The sequence below is a fragment of the Anomalospiza imberbis genome, chromosome 9 (genome assembly GCF_031753505.1).
Source record: "Anomalospiza imberbis isolate Cuckoo-Finch-1a 21T00152 chromosome 9, ASM3175350v1, whole genome shotgun sequence".
NCBI lineage: Eukaryota > Metazoa > Chordata > Aves > Passeriformes > Viduidae > Anomalospiza > Anomalospiza imberbis.
This window is the reverse complement of record NC_089689.1, coordinates 7,312,897-7,337,106: the sequence shown is the minus strand read 5'-3', so window position 1 is coordinate 7,337,106 and position 24,210 is coordinate 7,312,897. Positions and strand designations below refer to the sequence as shown.

Genomic DNA, 24,210 nt, shown 5'->3' with positions numbered 1-24,210 from the left:
GCTGTAACCCTCCTGCCATTCCAGCAAGGTGCCTTTATGGAGCAGGAATTCCCTGACACCCTGACTCCCTCTCACACCATTTGTCCCTGGCTGTAAATGTTTCACAGACTTTACCCAGTCCTGTTGTTTCATGCTCATTGCCAGCTCTTTCTGTTTTACTGCACTTGGTGGAAAACTGCCTTCAGGAGACACACATGAAGAACTGGGAGCATGAGTAATATCTACATTTACCATAAATAAGTGTATTTTTGTAAAAGCTGGTTGAGTGAGAGAGACAGAATAGTTGATGACACAGGCTTATTAAGGAGGAAATTAATTTTTGAGTCAGGTTTTGTTATCTAGGGTGGCTCTACAATCCAGAAGAGCAACATACCTGCAGAAGTGCAAGGTTGCCAAGTGCTTTTTGTTGCCAAACGTTCTCTGAAGTTTCCTCAAGAGTCAGCCTAGTCTTCCAAGTCATCAGTAATGGAGTTTTAAACTTTTTTCTATCTGATTTTTATTTGCTAGGTAAAAGTTTCAACCAGTCTGATGTACCAAAGCCACTGAAGATCCGGGTGTATTATTGAGAGCTGAGAGCAGGTTGTCTTCCTGCCCGTAGCATTTTGTTTGCAGTATTTTGGATATCTTCTGATGCCACTGTTCTTCATGCTCTAAGGCACCTTGCCACCTGGATTTCTGGGCCATACAGCTGTGAGGGACAGTTTTCAGCCTCCTGCCAAGTTGTTGGTAGAGGGGATGTTCCCCATCTTCCTTCTGCCGATCCCCTTGTGCTGGCAGTCCTGCAGACGTGTCCCTTCCCCTGCTTCCTGCCCGTGCTCTCTGGGTTTATTACACGGATGGGCAGGGCTCCCGCTGCAGGAGCAAGGCAATTTCCCATGTGGCCTGAAACTTCATGCACCTTTGGAGACAAGTGTTCTGGCTTTATTTGTCTCTGCTATGCTCATTTTCTTATCCTGGCTGACCTTTCGGAGTGCTGCAGAGGAGCACTGAAGGAACCAGAAAACCCTGATTGTCAGGGCAGCATAATCCTCATATTTCACAACAGAGGCATTTCACCAGTGATTACACCTCTTGTTTTCTGTAGAGGACACCTTGAGGTTTATCAGTCTGTCTGCAGAAAGGGAGGTTTATCAGTCTGTCTACAGAAAGGAACTTTGAGGTAGAAATCCAGATGTTATTTTTCTGGACCTTAGTGTCCCAAGCTATAAAGAACCCCAAGGATTCACCCATGTGGGTTGATAAAAGCTCAGAGCTCTGAAAGGGAGCAGGATGGCAATGTGCAGGGAAGAGTTATTGGTAGTACTTAGTTATCATTTATATGCCTTATTTGTAATTTCATCTGTTTACCTGCCCTAATTTCCTGTTGTCAGGCCAGCTGCTGCTCCATGTCTGCTTTTCACACAAAACCCTGGAGTTGGGCTTCTACTCAACAAAATTAACTGGAATTACTGTAACTAATTAGCCCAGACTGGGGGAAAAGATGATGTTTAGAAAGTTGTAGCCATTAGACTTAGTAAATACTCTGTGAAGCTCTGTGAAAACCCTTCAGTGGTGGGAATTGCCCTCCTTTTTTTATCCCCTACTCTTCAATGATGTCCTCCACCAAAGCTCAAAGGCCACTGACTTGGGCTGAGGGTGAACTATATTTAAGTACTGCAGGAGAAGTCCTGTAACTCACTCTGGAGAGAGTTTTTCCTGCCTCTTCCTTTATGTTTTCTTCTTTATTTTTCCCCTGATTTTATACTTTGGGCTGGATTTTTCTGATTTTTGAGCTCTTGCAGCTTGAGTTGAGTGTAAAGGGCATGTAGATGTTCTTCTGAAAATAATCCCTTCATAGTTTTTAACATCTCAAAAGCATTTAAAAAGAGTTATCAATGTGTTACTGCACCACTGTGTGTGCCCCTCTGCATTACTGGTAAATAAACACTGAAAGCAGCATTCCCTATCTTGTCAGCAATGGACACCTTTTGGTGGGCTGCAGACAGCTGCTCAGGATTTACACGTTTCTCTTTTTTTACCTGTTTTTATCCCATTTTGAGTTTTTTTTTTTTTTGAGGGGGCTTTACAAATCTTCCGTATTGCATTCCAGGAGCTGGAGTTCCTACAGCAGAATTTCCCTGTAGTTTCCCTGGGAAGGAGGAGCTCCATTCAGTGGCTGGTTTCAGGATGAGGTCTGCCCTCTGGAACATGTTTTGGATCCCTGATGAAAGCACAGGATTTTTCCCTGCCAAGCCTGGGTTACAGTGCAGACTCACTGCGTGATGCTGGCTGGGTTTGCAGAATCGGGTTTTTTTCTAAAATGAATGCCAGGCCCTGTGTCTGCTGCTGCCTTCCCCTTGCATGCATGAATGGCCTCAGTCTCTCCCACTGCTGCCTGGGGATAAAACTCAACAAACCTACTCAAAAGTGGGTTTTTTCCAGGCTCTGACTATACTTTATCACAGAACTAAAGGCTGGATGAGGTTGGAAGAGACCTCTGGATGTCTTCTAGTCCAGCCCCATGACTCAAGCAGGGCTGTCTAGAACCTCCTGCCCAGAGTCAAGTCCAGACAGCTTTGAGACATCTCCAGGGATGGAGATACTGACAGGGGTGGGGCCTCATGGGCAACTCCTTCATGCTGGGCTGAGGAGATACTGACCTGACACAGCAAGAGTACTTATTAAAACATTCCATTTAAACAAGGTTTTTATTATGAAATGTGACCTCAAGCTTCTCCAAATGCACAGATACCAGCCATGTTTTCAAGTCCTCCCGGCGAGGATCAAGGTGCTCCAGCAGCAGGACAGCCAAGGGACTGTGGTGACAATGTCTTTGTTAGGTGTCTTCTGACCACAAGAACCCATTCCTGCCCGTGTGCCCTGGTGGTTAAATTCACTGCTAAGCCCTGGCTCTAGGGTCTGGTGTACATTGTGGGGATGATGTGCATCTGGAGCACTCAGGCTCGTGGTGTGGTTCTGGGGGTGTCCTGTGCAGGACAGGATCCTCGTGGGTTCATTCCAAGTCAGGATGTTCTGTGATCCTGTGAGGCACTGCTTGGGTGTGCACAATGAGCTGCTTCCCAGCCTGGCTTCCAAAGCCCATGGTCAGATGGGTCCGTGGTTTTCATCATCCCTCATTCCCTGTGGGGATCTGAGAGGAGGAGAACAGACTCCTGTGTCAGCACCATCCATGCCATGCCCAGGACACCCTCCTGGACTGGATGCCTGTACACATTCTGGCAGGGCTAATGTGATTCCTCTGATGAAATTGCATCCAAGAATAATCTCCTTTGACTAGTATCTGAGATTTTTCCATATTTGATTTACCCCTTTGTTATAAAGTTACCCTAAATGATGTTTTCAGGTGATTTTGCTTTCAGGTAGGTAGAGAAAAAGAGAGAGGCTTTCTTCCTGCCAAAGGATAGCACAAAAAATGAGCCCTTATGTACATAGAAAGCAAAGAAACTGGAGTAAATCTCATGGGTCACTGCTTCTCTCTTGTTCATCCTGATGGATCAGACAGCCCATGTGAGATATTACTACCTGAGGCTGGTGCTCATGACTGAGTGAGCTCAAAAAGTGCTGAGCAGCCATATTGAAATTTAACATCTCATCGTTCAGTCCATTTCTAACTGATGCATTTGGTCCCTCCTTTTCAGATACAATTATTTTTAAGAATATTTTATGGTATAAAAAGGAAACAAATACTTCATTTTTCCTCTGACTGACTTTAATGATGATTTGCTTGGGTCTAGAAAGCGGCTAAAGGTGCTGTTGGCTCCTTTGAAGAAAAGTGTCATCTTGATATAAATCAGGAATATTATTTTATAAGGACTGTTAGCAGCTTACTTGAGTCAATCTGTGGCAGCCTTATGAAGAAAAGCAAAACACTTCAAATGAAGTTCACATGTCTCTAGAAATGGGCTTGTCAGAGGGGAGGCATCAAGGGAAATGTTGACAGATATTTAATTATAATGGCAGTAGTGGCTGTTGCTGTGTTAATAGCATCTGGCAGCAGAGTCACTGCCATCTGTTAGTGCCCTGAAATCCTGGAGATGGCGCATCCTTTTTGGAGGAATTAACAATAATTAACAAATCTATCACATGAAATCACCTTGATTGGATGACAGCCTTACCTTGATAATGATTAATTGCAAAATAATGTGGAATAAAATGTCCACTATTCTCCTTTTTTTGCTACTGCTGCTCTACAAGTGCAGCATGCTGGGGGATTTCTTTTCAGGCCTGTGGTGTGAGGCAGCATTTACTGCATTTATTGTAAATAATCCTTATAAGCAGAGCTAGGTTAAAACCAAACTTCTATATATGCATTTAAATTTACAACAGATTAGGTCTCTAAAACCAGTTGTGGTTCTTTTGGTGCATGGTAACTTACTTAATGTTAAATAAGGGAGAAAATTAGGTTGGACTGGCAGACGTGACCCTTCAGCCAAAGTCAAGTCAGTCTGGAAGAACAATCTGACTGCATTAAAGCGTTTCAAGGTGTTTTTGTTAGCTTAGTGTTAGAAGCCAAGCCATTAATTTCTGATGAGTCAGTTTGTCTTCAAAGCTATGAGGAAAAAATATTCTATTTGTTTGCATTTGGAAGAATTATTTTTGAATATCTATTTTTATCCAAGCCAATATTTCGATCAGTGCAATGAAATATCACTGCTGTAAATAAGAGTTATAAACAAAACAATGAGCCAATTTGAGACCTGGTTGGGTTTTATTTTTCTCTTAACTCTTCCTTTTCTGTCTGTTCCTGCTGAGCAACAGATGGAGAAGGTAACATACTCTTTGCTTAAATAGGAGAATTGTAATAGATAATTAAGGTGTGGTAATTATCATGAGCAATAGGAGGGAAAGAGTAAACTCTGGAATCTTGAAGCCAACTAAACAGGAATTTTATTTCTCTTTTCTCATGCGTGTCAGTTAATATTCTGAATATTGCTCTGGGACCCACAGTGAGAAGGCAACATACTTTTTTTGTGTCTCTCTGTCCCTAAGTGCCAGAAATTTCTTTAGGCTGGGATTTGGACTGACTCCAGCTCTTGATAGAGCTGCACTGACACCAAACCATGAGCAGAGATGGAAAGCTGAGTTTGTGCTGCCTTGATTTATCACAGCTTCCAACACAGGAGCTGTAGATCAGAGTCTTCCCTTCCCCTTCCCATCCCATGGAGTAGATCTGAGGATAAAGGCTCAGGAGGCTGGGGTTTAGCTGATTTATGGCTTTGTTGTCTTCTCCATGAGACCCATCCCTCTCTTTTTGTTTTGCTTTGACAGCCATGTGAGTCAGACATGAGCTCATGGGTTGTGTGTCTGTGTACACATGTGTTCATCACACTCAACATGTACATGTCACACCCTCCTAGCACTGTTAAGACTGGAAGATGCTTTGAAAAAAGTGATTTTGGTTTTTGTTCTGCTGCTCTGGCGTGATATCACAGGATCCTGAGCAGGCAGTGGCTGGTGGGGTGTAGCAAACACAGACACCCTTGTTAAGGCTGGAAGAAGGGCTTGTTTCTCTCTCACTGCTATTTTCATGCAAGGCACTGTTCCCTGGTTAGGAGGATTAGAAGATATGCATTAAACAGTGTTAAATATGCTGAGACAGTTGAAGTTTACAGCCCTTGTAGAATTATTCATTAAAATATTAACTGCTAGACAGCCTCCTTTTCTTTTTTTTTTTAATTCAGTGATTTAGTAGCCCTTTCCAAAATCTTGTGTGATTCAAACATTCAAAGACTAAATAAGGCTAAATAAAACCACCAAAATTACCCACAAAAACACTGATTCTTGGGTTTATGTTTCTTAAATTGCCATGGGTGTGACGTGCCTAAGAAATACAGAGGGATTTGTGGAGTGTGTGAGCTCTAAGATTTGACTCAGACCTCTCCCATCTGCACCGGCAGCTTTCCCTAACACATGGCACTGGGAAGATCTGGAAGAGGCTGTATTCCTCTGAAGGATTTTGGAGACAATAGATACGTGTTTGCACTAAGTTTTGGGTTACAGAAACTCATGACATGATGAGGCGGTCTTACCAAACAGTGCTGGCTCTCAAGTCTCCCCTCCCAGGCCTTGTTAAAGATGTTTTAATGGTTCTAGTCCTCTGCAAAGGACAGGGTTGTGTTCTTGTGTATAAACACAGACTGGTTTGTCTTGGAAGGAATCTTAAAGCCCATCCAGTCCCACCCCTGCCATGGGCAGGGACACCTTCCACCAGCCCAGGTTGCTCCAAGACCTGTCCAGCCTGGCCTTGGACACTTCCAGGGATCCAGGGGCAGCCACAGCTTCTCTGGGCACCCTGTGCCAGGGCCTGCCCACCCTCACAGGGAACAATTCCTTCCCAATATCCCATCTAACCCTGCCCTCTGGCAGAGGGAAGCGATTCCCCATGTCATTTCCCTCCATCCCTTGTCCCAAGTCCCTCTCCAGCTCTCCTGGAGTTTCTTTAGGCACGGGAAGGGGCTCTGAGGTGTCCCCAGAGCCTTCTCCTCTCCAGGTGAACACCCCCAGCTCTCTCAGCCTGGCTTCAGAGGAGAGGGGCTCCAGCCCTTGGCACATCTCTGAGGCCTTCTCTGGACTCTTCTCCAGCAGCCCCGCATCCTAATTTTGGGGATCTTCAGAGCTGATTTGCTTCTTTGAGCCCCTTGTGCCCAGTTTTATGGCTGAGCAGTTGCTGCTCTTTCCCGGCACATCTGACATGTGCTTCCTCCTGCAGACAGTTACTTCATGCTGATGTGTCCCCCCTCTGTTCTGAGCCAGCCTGGGGGTGCTGGGTGACTGGGACTGCCTTCCCAGTGCTTTGCCTTGCTCTGGTGCAGGTGGAGGCTGGTGTTGTTATTGATTTATATGAGCACCCCCCATTTTCCATGGACCGCTGGAGAGTTACTGGCTACCGTGGAGTTTAATCCTGGATTTCATCCAGGGACCCAGAGGCAATTCCACATGCCACTGAGCCCAGGGTGTTTAAAAATTGCCCACCTGGGGTCATTTCATCTCCTGTGTTACCTTTAATTTCATTTTTGCTGAGCTTTTCTCATTCAGTTGAGCCTGGACCCAGCCGAGTGTGACACCCTGATGACAAATGCCTGTCACCTCTGTGTGCTTAATAAATACTGATGCTGTTGTGTGCTTTTTGTGTGTTTCAGGAAAAAAGTGCCAGTTCAAACACAAGACTTAAATCTAATAAAGAGATCCCAGGATTAGTACATCAACCCAGAGCAAAGTAAGTTCAATTTCTGTTGTTTAAATCATAATACAAATAAACACAAGCAGTGTCTGTGGGGTTCACCATTACTGCCTAGGCAAAGAACAAATGACCCTGCAGCCCTAAAGTCATGCTGTGTTAAGTACTAGAGGTAAGATCTCCCGTGTCCTAAGACTGGGAAGCATTCTCTCCTTTGTACAGCAAAGATGCAGGACTTGAAAAAAGGTGAGATGCATCCTGTTGCGCCCAACAGAAGACCCTGTGCTATTTCTCAGCTTTCTATACAACTTACACAGAACAAACTTCTCTGTATCCTCTGGTGTTCCTAAATACAAGTGGGTCAGTCCCAGGGAGGTTTTTGCTAGCTCCTGGTGTAGATTAGCAGCTGTTCTGCCTGAGACTGGGAATGGTCAGGTTGTTAAAATGGAGGTTGTTCTTCCCTGCTTGCTTGGCAGTTCTGTGCCCATGCTCTGCCTGGGGTCAGTCAGTGTTACATTTGCCTCTTGTGGCAGAGCTGGTTATTGATATTAGTTACTCATTTCTTTTCTAACTTAGTGTTACATTTTAATCACTAATTGGCTGAGGAATAACTGATTACACAGGGCCACATATCAGGTTCATGAACAGCAAGTGATAAAGGTTGGTGGTTTGGGTTTTGAACACCAGGGGAAATGCTGTTCCTTGTGCCTTGCCCTCAGGGCACTTACTAACTTAAACTTGCTGCCTGTCAAGTGCCTTGAGCACTATTTCAAGTCTGGAAACTTTAGTTATTTCCTAATCAGCTGACAGTGTAATTCAGCCTCTTTTCAAAGGGAAAAGCCAAGTGCTTTGGAAGTAATTGCAGAGAAATTCATGGTAGGAAGGTGGAGGTAGAAGCACTCTTCAGCAAAGCTGTATGTCGTTATTGTGGCTCAGTCCTTCCCACCAGGGTCAGTGATGTATTTAACATGCTCTAACATGAGGCTAATTACTTTGGGATAAAAAAGGGCTGTTCTTTAGGTGGGTCATCTTCTGGTACATCCACAGCAGAGGAATTGCATGGGGCCAGGGCTTCCATTCCTTCATAAAACTCTAATTTGAAAAGTCCCTGCAGAAATCAGAGCTGACCAAAAAGCCTGTTTTTTTACATTGCATTGACAGAGATAAATATTTCTGTCACAGACCTGCAAAAATAAGGAAACTTTCCAGAGAGGTGCAGAATGTAACATAAGGTTGTTGGGTAGATTCTCCAGTGTTTGCCCAGCCCACCACTGCATTTCTGTTTATAAAGTGGACACTTGTGTTTGAGTTGCTAATTGCCAAGTCAGCAAACAGCTGTTACAATGTACAATATTTTTTTAGGGTTTATTGTCTAAAAACCATATCAATTCTGACTGCAGGGTGGGGTGGCATTGGGTGGAAAAGGCCTACTCAGCTGGAAGAGCAGAAATTAATAGATACATCATTAGATGCATCTTACAGTACTGTTCCGGTACATGGATGTTACATCTAAACAAAACGTGGACTAAGAACCAAATTATAAATTTGGTGCTTTACAATTATTCTGCAGTATTTTGATGTCAGCTGAAAAGTAGGATTGTGAGGGCTCTTCCTCCTGCAGGAGGATTTAGATTTTTCCATCCAGAGCCCTGGACTTCATAACCAGGGGATGTAGGGAGCCAGCAGTAGCTTTATGGGGGTCTTTGGCAGAGGGAGAAAGGGTTGGTCCTTCCTCTTTACACCCAGTCCTGCCACACCTTTAGGGCTTCTCCCTGCACCCTGCCCCAACCTCACAGGTACTTGCTCTGTCTGTTCATCACCAAACTCACCCCCCTGACACCTTGAATGATCAAACACACCCACCAAGTACCCTGGGACAAGTTCATAACTCAGGGAGTGACAGCATCCTGAAGCATCAAATGAAAGTGGTTATTTCAGACCAGTTTTACCCTGCCAAATCACAAATTCTCAGAATGGTTTGGGTTGGCACATGAAAAATCAGCTAACCCAACCTCCCTGCCATGGGCAGGGACACCTTCCACTAAACCAGATCTGTAGGATTATCCTGTGGGAATTTTCAGGGATATGACTACACAATACTCCTTTTTTTTTTCCTGTCTTTGTTTAGTTCTGTTATGAATTATGGTTGGGGTGAGCCACTACAGTATTATCTCATTTTATTAGAAACTGGATTTATGATGTTGTAAAGGCAAGACTATTTTTCAAGCACTTGCCTACTCAAAAGGGGCTGCACTGCTCTAAAATCCCTCTCCAAGGCACCTGAATATGCAGGTGATGGGGTCAGCTGTCCCAAAAAAAGCATCTCTTCCCCATCTGAGGTGGAGGTGGAAAGCTGAGGAACACGCAGACAGCTGGGGACAGGAACTCCCCCAACCACTGAAAGGTGAATTGTTCCTGCTCCTGAATCACCAGCTTTAGGTTTTAATGCCATTTCTGAGCCCTCCTCGTGTGAACTGAGCTTCATTTATGTCCCACATAAGCAGATCTTTGTATACGTTCAGCCGATAGCAGGGAGGGCTCAATGCTGAGCTTTGTGGGGAAGTGCAGCCCGTTGTTGGGCACTTAGGGAAAGCATTAACTCATTACAGCTGAAAGGATCACTCTGAGGAAGAGGGGATGGGTGGGAATTCAGCAAGCCAGCCAGCTTTCTGTGCTGGAGAAAATCTCCAAGAGCTGTGTGTCCTCCTGACCGCTTGGCATCATTGTCGCAGCTGGCTCCGGTCCCCATCCTCCCCTTTTTGCATCTTTTTGTGTTGCACATGGAGTCCCTGGCACATTTCCCCAGCTGCCTGTGAGCCCAGTGCTCCTCCCTGCTGCGGGTCCAGAGGATGCTCCATCCTCACCTTCCTGGAGGGGTGTTACTCCTGCAGGAGGGAGGCTCTCACCATCCCCCCAATGCCACCTGCCATCCTTCCTCACCCTTGTCTCCTCCTCCTCTCTGTGTTTTTAGCTTGCAAATTCCCCATGGGGAAGGACCTGTAGTCTCATGTGACCATCAGCGTTTTATAGACAATGAAAAATGATTATTTTCCAGCCCTCTTTACTAATGCAAAATCATATCACTGAGCCTCTTGGTGCTGAAGAATTAGTTGAAGTGAAGGGGCTGGAGCCCCAGGAGTGGCTGAGGGAGCTGGGAAAGGGGCTCAGCCTGGAGAAAAGGAGGCTCAGGGGGGACCTTCTGGCTCTGCACAACTCCTGACAGGAGGTTGTAGCAGTTGTCAGTCTCTTCTCCCCCATAACAAGTGGCAGGACAAGAGGACACAGTCTTTAACCTCACGTTGTGGGTGTCTCATTCTGTGGTGGTGAGGTTGGCAGTCCTGGAAAACCTCCTGTCCTGAAGGAGAGGGGGCTCTCACTCTCCCTGTGAGGGAGAGGTACTGTGCTATCAACTTCTGCAGTCAGCCTGGAAAAGGGAACAGTCTCCTCTGGATGTATGTGGATCCATCCCAGTTACCACCCCAAGTGTTGCACGTGTACACAGAACTAAATGCAGTAATTTTTCGTGGGCAAAAAAAAAATAGGGGAAAAAATTAAATATTGAAATTGTAGATGAAAGCATAAAGTGATTTATTTTTCATGGTGGTGGAAGCTGACAGCTGGGCCCCTCAACAACCCTGGGCTGTTTTATAATGGAAGAAATCCTGTTGGTATTGATACTGTTCCTTTGCCTTCCAGCATGCACATCTCCGAAAGCCAACAAGAATTCTTCAGAATGCTTGATGAAAAAATTGAAAAGGTAAGACACAGTAATGTGAACATCCAGTCTCCCTCAGGGGTGGGCACAGCTTCATGGGGAGGACAGTGACCTGCCTGCTGCAGCTCCCTGTGTTCTTCATGATTTGGAGGGGTCTGGCCCAAGATTTCCCTTCCAGCTCAGAAGAAGACCAGGAGGGTGAAGAATTTGCTGAGAGAATCCTTTGTTTTGTGGGAATGTCACCAGTCTAGGATTCATGGCAGGCTAACTCAGATGTTCAGGATATACATGCTGGGTAAAGGTGAAGAGCAAAGTGGGATTTTATATCATTGCTGATTTGATCTTGCATCTCACTGGGAGACAACTGGAGTGTTAATGCTGTAGATGCTGGGATACCCCAGGAATTCTTGCTGAATCTCCTCAAAAATAGCCACTGGCTCCAAGGAATGGTGTGGCTGTAAGTGTGGGTAACCCTGCCCCAGGACTGTGCCAGTGAAATAATGGTGCTGGAGATGTTTTGAAGAAGAGGATGAATAATTCTTTGCATATCTCATCTGTCCTGAGAGCAGCTTTTGTGTGTTTCAGAAAGCTTTTAAATGACAGCTTTGGCTTCTTTGTGAGACACAGTGAAGGAGCTGGAGCGCAGCTCATACTGCGAGTGGCTGAGGGAGATGGGGGGGCTGAGGTTCACACACCAATTTACTCTTTACACTGCCCATTATGGGGTTGTGCATCTTGTTTAAATACTTTATATTAAATACTTGCTTCCTCAGTAGCAGTACACTGAGGAACTAATTTGTACTGAGTACTGATTACTAATCAGCAGTACACTGAGTACCAATTTGTACTCCCAGTTTCAGACTGGATGTGAGGAAGCATTCCTTTATGGAAAGGGAAGTCAGACATTGGAACAGCTTTCCCAGAAAGGTGGTGGATGCCCCAGGCCTGTCAGTGTTCAGGAGACATTTGGACAATGCCCTTAACAACATGCTGTAATTTCTGACCAGCCCTGAAGTGCTCAGGCAGTTGATGATTGTAGGTCCCCTCCAAATGAAATACTTCTAGTCTAGTCGAGATTATTCTTCTGTTCTTTTCTGTTCTATTCTATTCTATTAAGTTGTCCTATTGGGTTGCAGAGTGGAAGGGAAATTTTTACTTGCATGGCTCTGAACTTCTGTTTTTTTTGCCAGCACTCCTGGTCCTAGGAGTTAGAGTGCTGCAGTGGGTGCATCTCATATTTTTCCCAAGCAACACATTTGTTACTTTCTTCTTAAAAATAAAAACTATGAAAACAAAAGAAGACATAAAGGGGAAGAGTAAAAGTGAGGAGTTCACAGATTCATGAAAAGAATATTTCAGTACCCAGTGTTTCACTGGGGTAAGATTTTATGTAATCTAATGCATTTAAAGGTAGAATTTCTACATATCCATAATACAGCTATATCTCCTTTGAGTAAATGTATTCACTCTATGAATATGCAGATGCTTTTCCTGGACATCATCACCTTCCGTAATGTTGAGCACAGAATCTCCAGTAAAATGGATTTTCCAAAGACGTATCTTATCTGCAGACCAGACAATGCCATCAGGCTGTATCTAATTATGAATTTTGGTTAATTTTTGTTCCCAAGGTCTGTGGCAGGGCACTAATACCCTCATTCCCCAGCTGCCACGCTGAGGTGCAGCTGACCCTGTCTCCTGTGGTTGGAGCTGTTTGGATGCACTTTGAGATGTTTCCAGGTGATCTCCAGGGCTAATTTATCTTGGGGATAATTTATCTTTGGGATCAGGAGATTATCTGTTCAGAGGAAATCCACAGTTTATCTGTCAAAGAGACCAAGTTGCTGACAGCTGATGGGATTGGCAGGAGTTAATGTGCAGCTGAATGTGGGGTTTGTGTTCCCTGGGGACCTCCTGTGCCTGAGGAAATAGTCTTCATTAGAGAAGTTTGGGGGTTTTTAATTCATCTTTCCTCAGAACGCATTTTTTCTCTAAGTGTTGTCACAAATGCCAAAAAAGATTGGAAAATATAAGGGGTTTTGTCTGATCCTTAAATAGCATTTTCAGTCCCTTCTCCAGGGAGATGGAGGACAGCAGTCAGACATTTAGAAGCATTGTATCAGTGGCAGCTGACAAAGTCTGTGGACGTGTGGGGGGTGTTGCCTGTGGCTGGGGAGGTCCCAGACCTTGTGGTGTTTCCATGTTTACCGTGGCTTTGGATTTGTGATGGAGACTCTGTGGGCTGTGCTGCAGAAACTCCAGTCAGGAGCAAAACACCCTCAGCTCCACTGAGATCCCCAGGGGTGCTGGGTCACCAAATCCAAGTGCCCAACAGCAGCTCTGACATGAGAGCATTAGGCAGGAGCATTACATGGGAGCTTGGACCTGGCACAGCCATTCTGTGAAATAAAACTCCTGCAGCCAGTGTGAAATGGAAAGAGCACGGGCTGGTGTTTCGTCAGCTGCAAACAGGAAGTGTTTGTGAGTCCTGGAGATCAAAAAAAGCCTTATTGAAACAGTCTGGAGAGTTTCTCTGGAAGTCCTGCCCTGAGTAGTGCATTCCTGGCTGCCCCTGCAAAGCTCCACTGACTCCTGCAAATGTCACCCAGAGGTAAAAACCAGAATGTCCTGAAGCATGGAGCTTCTGTCTACCAAAATTCAGTGTCAAAACACTGTGATTTGTTCAGAGGGGGACATCTGCTCTGTCTCTGAGTGAGTCTGTCCCTGCTTCAGGAGCTGGAGCTGAACTGGCAGGTACAGAACTGTCTGTGGTGGTGGTAATGCCATTCAAAGGGTTTGCTGGAAGGAAGAAATACTGGGATGAAGGCTGGGGTAGGACTGACTGAGGATGTGAAAGTCAGCCTCCAACGTAGGCTTAGATGCTGGTTCTGCTGGAGTCAGCCCAGTCCTTTCAGAAACAGGAGAATCTGAGGTAAAAATACTCCCAAGACCGATGAGAATCCAGAGTTAGAGGTTAGATGGGAGACTGGGAGCAGCTGGAGAGAGCTGAGCAGTCAACGGCACAAGAAGCTGTAGTTACTGTACTACTGTAGCTGTAGTTAGAATATCCTGAGCTGGCAGAGACCCACAGGGACCATGGAGTCCAACTCACAGGACAGCCCCAAGAATCCCACCACGTGCCTGAAAGCCTTGTCCAAACACTTTCTGACCTGTGGCAGACCATGGAGAATAGAGCAAAGGGGAAGACCAAGGGCCTGTGTGCAGCACAAGGCCCTGAGTGGTGGCAGAGCAGGCTCAGAAATGTTCCCAACATCTGGCAGCAGCTGCAGCGAGTCCTCGTGGGGCTTCCCACTCACTGAGGTTATTGGGAGTAGAGTCACGGGCTCTGCTTTGGGAGACAAAAAGCACGTGTGTTCCAGAGTTCAGGGGGAAATGGAACAGAGACAGGCAGTGGGAAGGAGGCAGCTCATCTGCTGTCAGCATTATCATCATTTATTGAAAATTAGCCTGAAATCACAGAAATATATTCCAGTGGAGGATGAGCAACAGGTAATAGCAGCAATTAAGCTCGAGGAGAGCATTCCCTGGAGTAAATTAGAAAGATGTGGGTCAGGAGTACAAGTGATTTGCTTGACCTGAGAGATGAAGGCAGAAATACTCAGAAATACAGCTTTGGAGACCAGAGAGGAAGCAGAGAATGACTGAACAGTCCTCCTAAAGGGAACTCTGCTGCTGCTGGATAAATCTGAGACCTGATGTGCCCAGCAGAGGAGAGATGGGCTCCACTGGCTGCAGCTGGGACTGGGACAATCACTGCATTCCTGTGGTGGGATAAATCTGATTTTGAACTATCAGCTCTGATTAAGAAGATAGAAACATGTCCTGGTATCAGGCCATTTGTGTTGGTATTCAGGCAAGTAAATTAATGACTTGGGTTCTCTCCAATCTGATACATCAAGGCCTAATTTAGTCAGATGTTGCATTTGGACAGAAAAAGATTTGCAGTGAAACACATGATGAAGAGTTAACCTGTCTCTCCTAAAGTTTCTCCAGATTTCAGTTGTTTTTATCTTCTTTCTACATCTCAAATTTTTTGGACCCTGATTCCACAGGGCTCCATGCAAATTCCACGTTACCCTCTGAAAAGAAATGGCAGCACAGGAAGGACACAAACCTGTTGCTGAAGAGGGACCTGGGACAAGGGCCTGGAGTACCATTTGAAAAGGGGGAATGGCTTCCCACTGCCAGAGGGTGGGGTTGGATGAGATATTGGGAAGGAATTGTTCCCTGTGAGGGTGGGCAGGCCCTGGCACAGGGTGCCCAGAGAAGCTGTGGCTGTCCCTGGATCCCTGGAAGTGTCCAAGGCCAGGTTGGATGGGGCTTGGAGCAACCTGGGCTGGTGGAAGGTGTCCCTGCCCACGGCAGGGGTGGCACTGGGATGAGCTTTAAGGTCCCATCCCACCCAAACCCTTCTGGGACTCCATGAATTGCACAGGGTGGCTCAGAGCAGAGTTGATCCTGAGCAGAGCCCTGCAAGCTCAAGTCCATAGCCTTGAAGGGGCCCTGTCCTACCAGGGCTTGCATGAAATAAATAGAAATAAAAATTAAAAGCTATAACATACGAAGTTCTGACTGTGAAGAATTTACCCATTTAGTGCTTGCTAGCAAAAATATCTTGATGATGGCTGTCCTGGAAAATGGTTGGAAAAACAACTGCTGTCTCTGAATCCTGCATGGAGCAGTACAATGATCTGGAGGAATGATCTCCTTGAAGCGTATGATGTTACTGGAGGCTGTGGCAGAGTGCATAGGCAACTGCCTCCCTGTAGGGAAAAGGCTGAGGGGTAATGGAACAATTGACAGCAATTCCTGGGATTATATTTGGGGATTGTAAACCCACAAGAGAAGCACCTCTGGCTTTGTGGTTCAAAAGGGACCATGGCAAAACAATCCTGGCAGCTGTGCCAGAGGAAAACCATCGCTGGTCCCATCATCATGAACTGTCTCCTACATGGCTACAGTGGTTTGTAAAAAAGAATCACAATGCAAACGTGCTCATGGACAAAAATGAGATTACAAAATGAGATGTGTTGCTGTGAACTCTGCTGGGTGTCCTGAGCCTGGGACATGGTGTTGCCATGCCCATGGGGGATGCCGCTGTGGGTCAGCTTTTTGAGCAGCAGCACTTGTGTTGGGGGGTGCGCAGGGATTTCTCCACCAGTCCACTCACCTGGCCTCGGGAGCTGCTGGGAGGGAGAGCGGGCAGCCCGTGGGAAGGATGCCCGGCAGCAGCTCCCTGCATCCCTCGGTAGTGCCGCTGGCCGTGGCCGCAGGGAGGGGGCACACAGCGGCTCCTGGGATGGGATGGGATGGGATGGGATGGGATGGGATGGGATGGGATGGGATGGGATGGGATGGGATGGGATGGGATGGAGGGAGGGAGTGCCCTCGGGAGCGGGCTGCCAGCCCCACGTACGCCAGGGCACGCTGGTTAGGCTGGAACTCATTAGCAAAGGGGATTGCTCTTAATGACTCCATTGATTTTTCCCTAACAAAATGAGAAACGGACAAAAACCGGCGCGGTATGCAATGATTTAGTGCCGCCTCCCGGCATTTTCTTCCCGTCCTTTCGGAGAGCGCTGTAAACAAAACCAGCCCGATGAAAAGGGTTCCCAGCGCGGGGGCTGCCCAGCCGGGCCCCTCAAAGGGGCCACTGTGTCCCCAGCCCCGTCAGCCCACAGGAGAAAGGGCTGCTGGCTGCGGCTCCCGGCCCTCTCCATCCTCCGCCTCTCCTGCCTCCTTTTCCTCTCCTCCCACCTCTCCCTCCTCTGCCTCTTCTCTCCTCTCTCCCTCCCCTGCTTCCCCTCCATCCTCGTCCTCCTGTCCCTCCCCTGCCTGGCCCAGTCCTCTGGCACAAGAGCCATTGAGCCAGGTTGTTTATTGGCCTGTCACCCACACAATGGGGAAAAGGCCTTTTTCCTGCGAGTTTTTTCATTCTCTTTTTATTCCCTAAAAGGATCTCATGAGCATCCCCTGGAGGGGCATCATGAGGGGAGCACTTTGGAGGTGCAGCAAGGGGAGAGATGGGGGATGAGCCCTTCTGGTTTGGGTGCAGGCAGCAGGAAAAGAACATCAGGCTGCTTTTTAATTTATCTTAAATTCACTCACTCATTTAGAAACACTCGTGTTGTTCTGTGGACATCTACAAAAGCTGACAGTTGTCTTTTGAAACTGCAGAGGTGGGAGATGGGATTCCTCAGGGATTAGCTGGACTTGGAGGCACATATTACAGTTCTCATCTTCCTCAGCATAGTTCATTTACACTTTCAATCATTAAAACTTCTCAGAAATCACAGAATTGGAAGGGACCCACAAGAATCATTGAGTCCAACTTTTAAGTGAGTAGCCCATGCAGATTGAACCCACAATTTACTTAGTCCATGGCTGGCCCATACGTTCCTGTTAGTAGCCACCTGCTCTGAACCTCTGGCTCCTCTGGATGCAGGAGCCTGCTCCCCTGGACAGAATTTGACTGCCAGTCATGGAATTGTAGAATCAGAGAGTGGTTTGGGTTGGAAGGGATCTTTAAAGGCCACCTGGTCAGCCCCTGCAGCAAGCAGGGACACTTCCACTAGAGCAGTGTGGTTTCTGCTAGCTCTTAGCTGACCATTTCCCATGAGGTGTTCCCAGGCCCATCTCAAGCACAGCAGCCTCTCAGTGATCAAGGGATCATCTCCTCCAGCATCTGGCAGACATCCTCTGAAACAACCAACAGGCCAAAAATGGACATTTTAAAGTATCTCACTGGATTGTGGCTGAAGCTGCCTTTCCTCTGCCACCAGGGAGTGCAGCCCTCCAAAGGAGCACCAAGGGCACAGCCCTTGTCTTGGATTTCTGGTGCAGTGGGGAAGACTGTGACAACAGGGCACTTTATTCCTTCTCTGATCTTCCTGAGCAATGATGACCTTGTTATTACTGACAAAAATTTGGGGTGTAACACATATACCAAAGCTCTGTTGGGCACCATTGGGACTCACTGCAGCCTGGGCATCACCTGAGCTGGCCAGGTCACCAGAAGGATACAGATGTGTCCCCATCCCCAGCAGTGTGCAGATGGAAGTGACGTGTCTGGGAGGACCAGCCCAGCTCCTGGTGGCCTTCAGGCCTTGGTGGGAGGTGGTGTGTCTGTGCCATGGCTAAGACTTAGCACGTTGGTTTGGAGCTTTTCCTTGGCGTCCATTTGGGGACTGGTGCACTTGGCAGCCATGGAGCAAACCCAGAAGCAGGAGAACAGCAGGAGGAGTAGGAGGGGAAAAGTGCAGGATGGCTTTTCTTCTGTCAGATTAGGGTCTGCCTGGGGCTTTAATAGCAGTGATGGCCATCAGTGGGGAGTGCTGGGCCATGGGGCTCCCTCTTGAGCAGGTAAAGGGATGTCCTGGAAATGCCCTGAGCTCAGCTCTCAGTCTCTGCTGCTGCCTTTCACAGCTCTGAAGCATTTTGGACAAAGCCTTCGTCACCACCAGTTCAGTCTCCTGGATTTGTCCAAATGTGGTCCCTGGCCTGGAGAAAGCCGACAGATTTGTGCTTCACTGCAAAGAATTTAAATGTTCCTTCTTTTTGAGTTACAGCTTTTAGTTCAAAAAATGTAATTTTTTTCCCTTTCTTTCTGGGTCAGTGATTGCTGAGTCGGAATTTGGGCTGATGAGTCTCTTGGGGGTTATTTTAACGTACTTAGAAAACCCTTCTGCTCTCAGTGCTGGGCCACAGGGAGTTGTCAGAGCACTGCACATTCCTGGGTCTGGGCTCCAGCAAAGCCAGCTCTGCAGTCCCACCATCAGCACTGGGACTGCAGAGATGTTTTGGAGCCTTTGTTCCAGATGTGCAGCCCAGCTGTGTGTCCCAAATAAACTGATTACTCCTACAAAATATCTCCCCTTTTTTTTTGTTGTCTTTCTGGCTCTCCTTCTCCAAGTGCTCAGGCGATACACCCAGCACACAGGAACAATGGGAAATAGTCCAGAGGTTGAGATTTTGGGTCCTGCACTTGAGGCAGTTGTTTGATGCAAGATCCCCGGGGTGGCTTGTGCTGAACAGCTCAGCTTCAGCTGGTTTTGTGCAGGGAAGCAAGGACAGTGGCTCCCAGCAGGTCCTTTCTTGCTGCTCTGCAAGAACTGGGTAGGGAGGGATGGGATGTGCCTTCTCCAGGCCATCCCAAGGGAAATACCCAGAGAGATGCTGCTCCACACCTTTGGGATGGGATAGAAGGCATTACGTGACTGGTCTGATAAGAAATCCACGTTTTGTGAAGCTTAGGCTGAACCCCCTGTAGCACAAGTATAATTTCCATACAAATGGCATCTTTTGCTCTGGGGTTAAACGTTTGCTGGGGTTATCAGATGAGGGATTCTTGTTCACAGCAGCTGCCTTGTGTTGCTCATAGGATTATATGCTTTGTTGCTTTTGCCTCGGAGATTATCTTTTCACAACAAATCTCAGGGCTGTGTCCATCAAGGTGGATCTTTACATAAAGCAGGTTTGTAAATCAGTTTGTTGGACACCTCCCCCGCAGAATTCACTATATGGGGGATGATGTTTATGAGATTAATAGTGACAGAAAAGGAAGTGTCTCCTATCCTGGTTTCCTGCAAATTCCCTGTGTGTGAGGTTCCTACCCAACTGTGAACCTAAACCCCCCCAAGTTCAGAGAACTGCTCTCAGTAAGTGTTGCCTGGATTTATTCCTGTGTGCTGTCTCTAAATACCAACTGCCTGGCCTTTGTCCCTGCAGGGTCGTGACTACTGTTCAGAGGAGGAGGATGTCACATAGTGCCAGCTCTGCGCTCGCCCCAGGAGCACCTCCAGTGTAAATAGATCCAACCCAGCCTTCTGGATACAACCTTTGGGACGTCTGCTCGAGTGAACAGCACTCCATAACAGAAGAAGACCATTTCCACATTATATGCTCCATTCAGTTACAGTGTTTCCTAATGAACACATGAGGAATATTGCTAAGAACTCGTAAGGAACTGTTTTTGTTGCTGCTAGTTAAAACTTGTTGCAACTTCTCACTTTTTTCTGTGTCCAGATACGCAGCAAATCCTTAAAAGTTAATCCAAAAGACGTTGTTGATTTTATTGAGGCTTCTGGCCTGTTTTCTATCAGATGAGGTAGTGTAATACCAAGCTTCCATAAGTGAACATCCAAGCATCTAAGAAACACCCCTGAGCTGTGTGTCCGTCCGTGTTGGGGCCAGAGTGCTTGTTAGTGCTGGTGATTCCAGGCTTTGGAGATGGGATGTTTTTGCCATGGCAGGCCTTGTTTCTCAGCTGAGAAGAAACTGAGAAACTATTATCCATTAAAAGCATGTTATCACTGAAATACTGGAAGCGATACAGGAGCAGGAACTTGTATTTTAAGAGGAAAAAAAGTTTCATTTAAAAGGTATCTTAATCAAGGACTAAGCTTGCAGTATTGGCTTTGCTGAGCACGAATGGGAGTGTGATCACAATCATTTTGAATCTCTTTTTTTCTAAGAAAATAAACATTTTACTGTTTTTATGTATTCTTGTCTTTTACCATTCCTACAACACGGTGTTTTAAGAGTCTGGGGACAAGGAAGACCAAACCTCTCCTCTGCCTTGATATGTCCTGTGGATCTGATCTCTTAAAGCAGCTCTGTGCCAACTGGGGGGATGTGTTGTGTGTCCTGTAGAGTTTATTTTTCCATATTAAATGGAGAGGATATTACCTTCTCAAAAGCAGATGTAATATTTTTAACAAATGCTGTCATGAGTTAAAGGAAAAAATACAGCTTTTGTATTTATTATTTCAAAGAAGATTGTTACCTGTGCTGATATTTCTTCCAGCTTTGATGCCATATGAGGGCAGGGTTTGCACTGCATCCAGTGGAGATGCTATGTCAGTGTAGTTTGCTGTCACTGTGTTGATTTCATTTGTGGGATGGGTGTGGACCAGACTGAGGGTGCATTAACAGCATCTCCTAGGATGTGGCTGACACTTGAGTGGGGCACTCAGCCCAAATATTGGCCCTTTTTCACTGGGCTTTCTGAAAATCAGATCCCTCTAAAGGATCTAAGCCCCTCAAAGATCACCACAGCTCTGCAAATCTCTAAGTTACTGCTGAATTTCTTGACTAAAGAGGTTTCCCTGAATGTTGGCTCTGAGTGGGGCTGGACAGTCCACATCAGAAGATTTCATTCCCCGTCAGTACTGCGCTGTACCTGGCATATCTCCAGAAACCCCCAGCTCCCTCTGCCGCCATCCCTGCACTGGATTTACCTTTGGCTTTTGGGGATGAGCACTGGGGACAGAACCGGCCGTTGCTCCTGAAGGGCTGGGTGTGAGCCCATGCAGCAGGAGCAGCTTTCCAAGCAGCAGCTGTGAGGCTGCAAATCAACCTGTTTCCTAAAGGTAGAAGCTATTTCTGAGCTCTGCAGGCTGCCCAGGCCTCTGGCTGCCTCAGCCTGAGCCCAGTGGTTGCTGAGTTGCAGGATTCAGACAAGCCAAGAGCTTCAACAGCTTCCCCTCTAAAAGCTCAGTGTCAGGGTCCAGCATATTCAGCTGTATCCTATTAATGGTCAAAACCCACCAGCCATCTCTGATTTCCCTAAATCCTTGCTCATTTGAGCAGCTGCATTGGGCAGGCAGCCCCTCCCAAATATCCTGACCTCCCTGGAGACAAAGTTTCTCTGCCTCCTTCCCATCACATTGCTGCTCCTGGGGCTGTGGCACCTCTCAGTGCTACGGAGCCATTGGGTTTTGTGATGAATTCTTCAAGGTGATGTCTCTCTCCTCCTGGATATGATTTTTTTCCATAATTTATGCCAGCTCTTGAGCAGGTGACTACGCTTAAGAGAGTCGAGAGACTGTGCATTTCAATTATTTAAAACACTTTAATTAATAAAGAGTCCTGGGGCTTGTTCCCACAAACCCTTCTCTGCAAAGCACTTTGGAAAGCTTTCACAGTAGTGCAGGAGTGATGGGGTTGGGTCTGTTGTTTTGAAATGCTTCCTTATCCAGGTGCTGAGCATCTTGTGTGTAAATGTCCCACGCTAACACTGTGCTAGACACATGGTGGTCTTTCTTTCAGCTACCTCTTAGTTTTAATAATTCTTGTATTTAATATTTTCCTTGCTGCTGCTGTTGGTACTGGAGACCTGTGCTTCAGTGGACCTTTTGTGAGAGAGGAGAAGCGATTCCCATCTTACCTGTGCTTGTATTCCAACCAGCAGCAGGTGCTTGACTTCTGGATGAGTTCCAGCCTCCCTGCTGGACCTGTAGATGGCAATATCTGTGAAGGCCTGGGTAGGCTGTGGTGCTGCTGGCTGGGAGGCACTAGGGTGGGCAGGAGGTTTGGAACCTGCTGGGATTCTTCCACCTTTGCAAAATCCTGGCAGATTTTGTTAGAAGTCTAAATATATATGGCAGCTGAAGGTCTGTAATAATACAAGCAGATTACTCTGGCTGAAAATGCATCTCTCCTTGGAGCTCTACCTCCCCATTGCTTTGCTCTGCTCAAATACATTCAGCAGTGTGGAAAAGAGGAGGCTGGGAAGAGGAGAACTTGCTCCTATCTGGTATGCTGTGCTTGCCTGTAAATGGGATTTTCAAGGTTCATTTCAAAGTGCCAGGGAAGTGATTTGATGCCCAAGCTTCTCTTTAGGAAGCTGATTCAGTATTTCCTGAGCTCCACATCATATTCTGGGATCTTGGGGAAAACTGTGGTGAAGGGGTTTTGTAATCAACCTTCTTCCCTTGAAGTGCTTTCTCCTTTGTCCAGAGCCCTTTGAGTGGTGCTGGTTTTCCTCCTTGGAGCCTGCCCCAAGCATTGGGAGGGGAACTGGGGAGCTGCTGCCCACCCCAGGCCCAGCCTTGGGCTGGGTTGTATCTCTTTACTTACTGGGAGTTCTACTTCACCTGTGCCCCCTCCCAGCCCCTTCCACCCCCCAGTTAACATTGATTTCTTCCCTTGCATTCAGTCAGAGGTTTGGTTCTTTTGAATTAGGTCTCCCTGCCAGGATCCAGCAGGATCTCTGTGTCCTCCCCTGCCACAAGGCCTTTGTGGCCACGGATGGGCCACACAGCTCCAGGCTGGCTCACCTCTCCATGCTCTTGTAAACAGCAGGAGCAGCAGTGCTTTAACAATCCCAGGATTTTTTGTGGTGTGCCTCTTTCTTGGTGTAAGAACACCCCGGCTGATGACTGGCCCCAGAGTACAAGAGGATTTAAACTCTGGGTGATGGGACGGGAGCGAAGGGGCCCATGAAGCACCAGGGAGATGTGTTTGAGCTCGGAAGACATCGCTGTCATCGCATGGGAACGGGCCTGGAGATAAATATCCTGTTCTCAGCTATTTCAGTTTTACCAGGTCTGTAAAACAGTAATTTCCTGTCACTTTCATTTGGAGTTAGCAATGACTCAACTCCAGATCAGCCTGGCTGACACTCCAGACCTTCAGGATAGGAGAGGCTGGGTGATGTGTGTGTCTGTCAAAGAGCAAATGTCATGTGGGCTTTGCACAAAAAGGGTGGTTTCCAGTTCCACCGTGGTGGTGGGACCCTGGCACAGGGTGCTCAGAGAAGCTGTGACTGCCCCTGGATCCCTGGAAGTGTCCAAGGCCAGGCTGGACAGGGCTTGGAGCCAGCTGGGCTAGTGGAAGGCCCATGGCAGGAGGGAACATTGTTCCAGGTTGCCCATGGAACAAGATGATTCTTAAGGTCCTTTCCAGTCCAAACCATTCTGGGATTCCATGGCTATAAAAGCAGTGCCCTGGCTCAGGTCCTTTTTGGCTGCTAGGGAGTCTAAGCAACATCCCTGTGCTAAAGAAGCTTTTACCTGTCTGGGGCAGCCCCAGCCCAGGGGGTAAGTACTGAAGTAATGGCACTTGCACTCTGGAAAATCAAAAGCTTTGATTTCAGCCAAGGTCACTGTGTGGTACCAGCAGTTTTTAGGGTGTTCACTGAGAAAGCACAGATTTGTGGCACTTACGCCAGTGTAGTTTTATGGAAGATGCTTTTGGGAGAACTGAACACTTCAAGACCCTGCTTTGGGTCCTGGTGCTGCTGGGCACCTCTCCTTTTTCAGGCTGAAATCTCTCTCTGTTTAGTTTAATTCTGTAGGAGTTCGGGGAAGAGGAGACAAGAAATGCAGGGATGGCTTTGGAAGGGCACCTTATTTGCTTGTTGTTGGGGAGATCAGACATCCAAAAAGCTGGGTAAGCCCCGAGTGAAATTCCTATTATTGTTACTGTGCTGTTGTGGCAAAGGGAAAGAAGCCCCAAGCTCAGGGTACTTCAGGATGAGAAAGTTGACAGAATTCAAAGATGTTCATGTCTTTGC

The 24,210-nt window shown here is 46.9% G+C and overlaps 1 protein-coding gene across 3 annotated transcripts in view; it reads left to right on the top strand.

Annotated features, from left to right (window-relative positions):
- The window catches only part of C9H1orf21 (chromosome 9 C1orf21 homolog), a 115,131-nt gene that overhangs the window by 86,996 nt on the left and 3,925 nt on the right, over positions 1-24,210 (top strand). For all 3 annotated transcript variants that reach the window (XM_068199504.1, XM_068199506.1, XM_068199505.1), the window contains exons 4-6: positions 7,140-7,216; positions 10,874-10,934; positions 19,641-24,086. In XM_068199504.1, coding sequence (XP_068055605.1) covers positions 7,140-7,216; positions 10,874-10,934; positions 19,641-19,679 — 177 coding nt within the window. In that variant the 3' untranslated portion in view covers positions 19,680-24,086. The remainder of the gene's footprint in view (positions 1-7,139; positions 7,217-10,873; positions 10,935-19,640; positions 24,087-24,210) is intronic.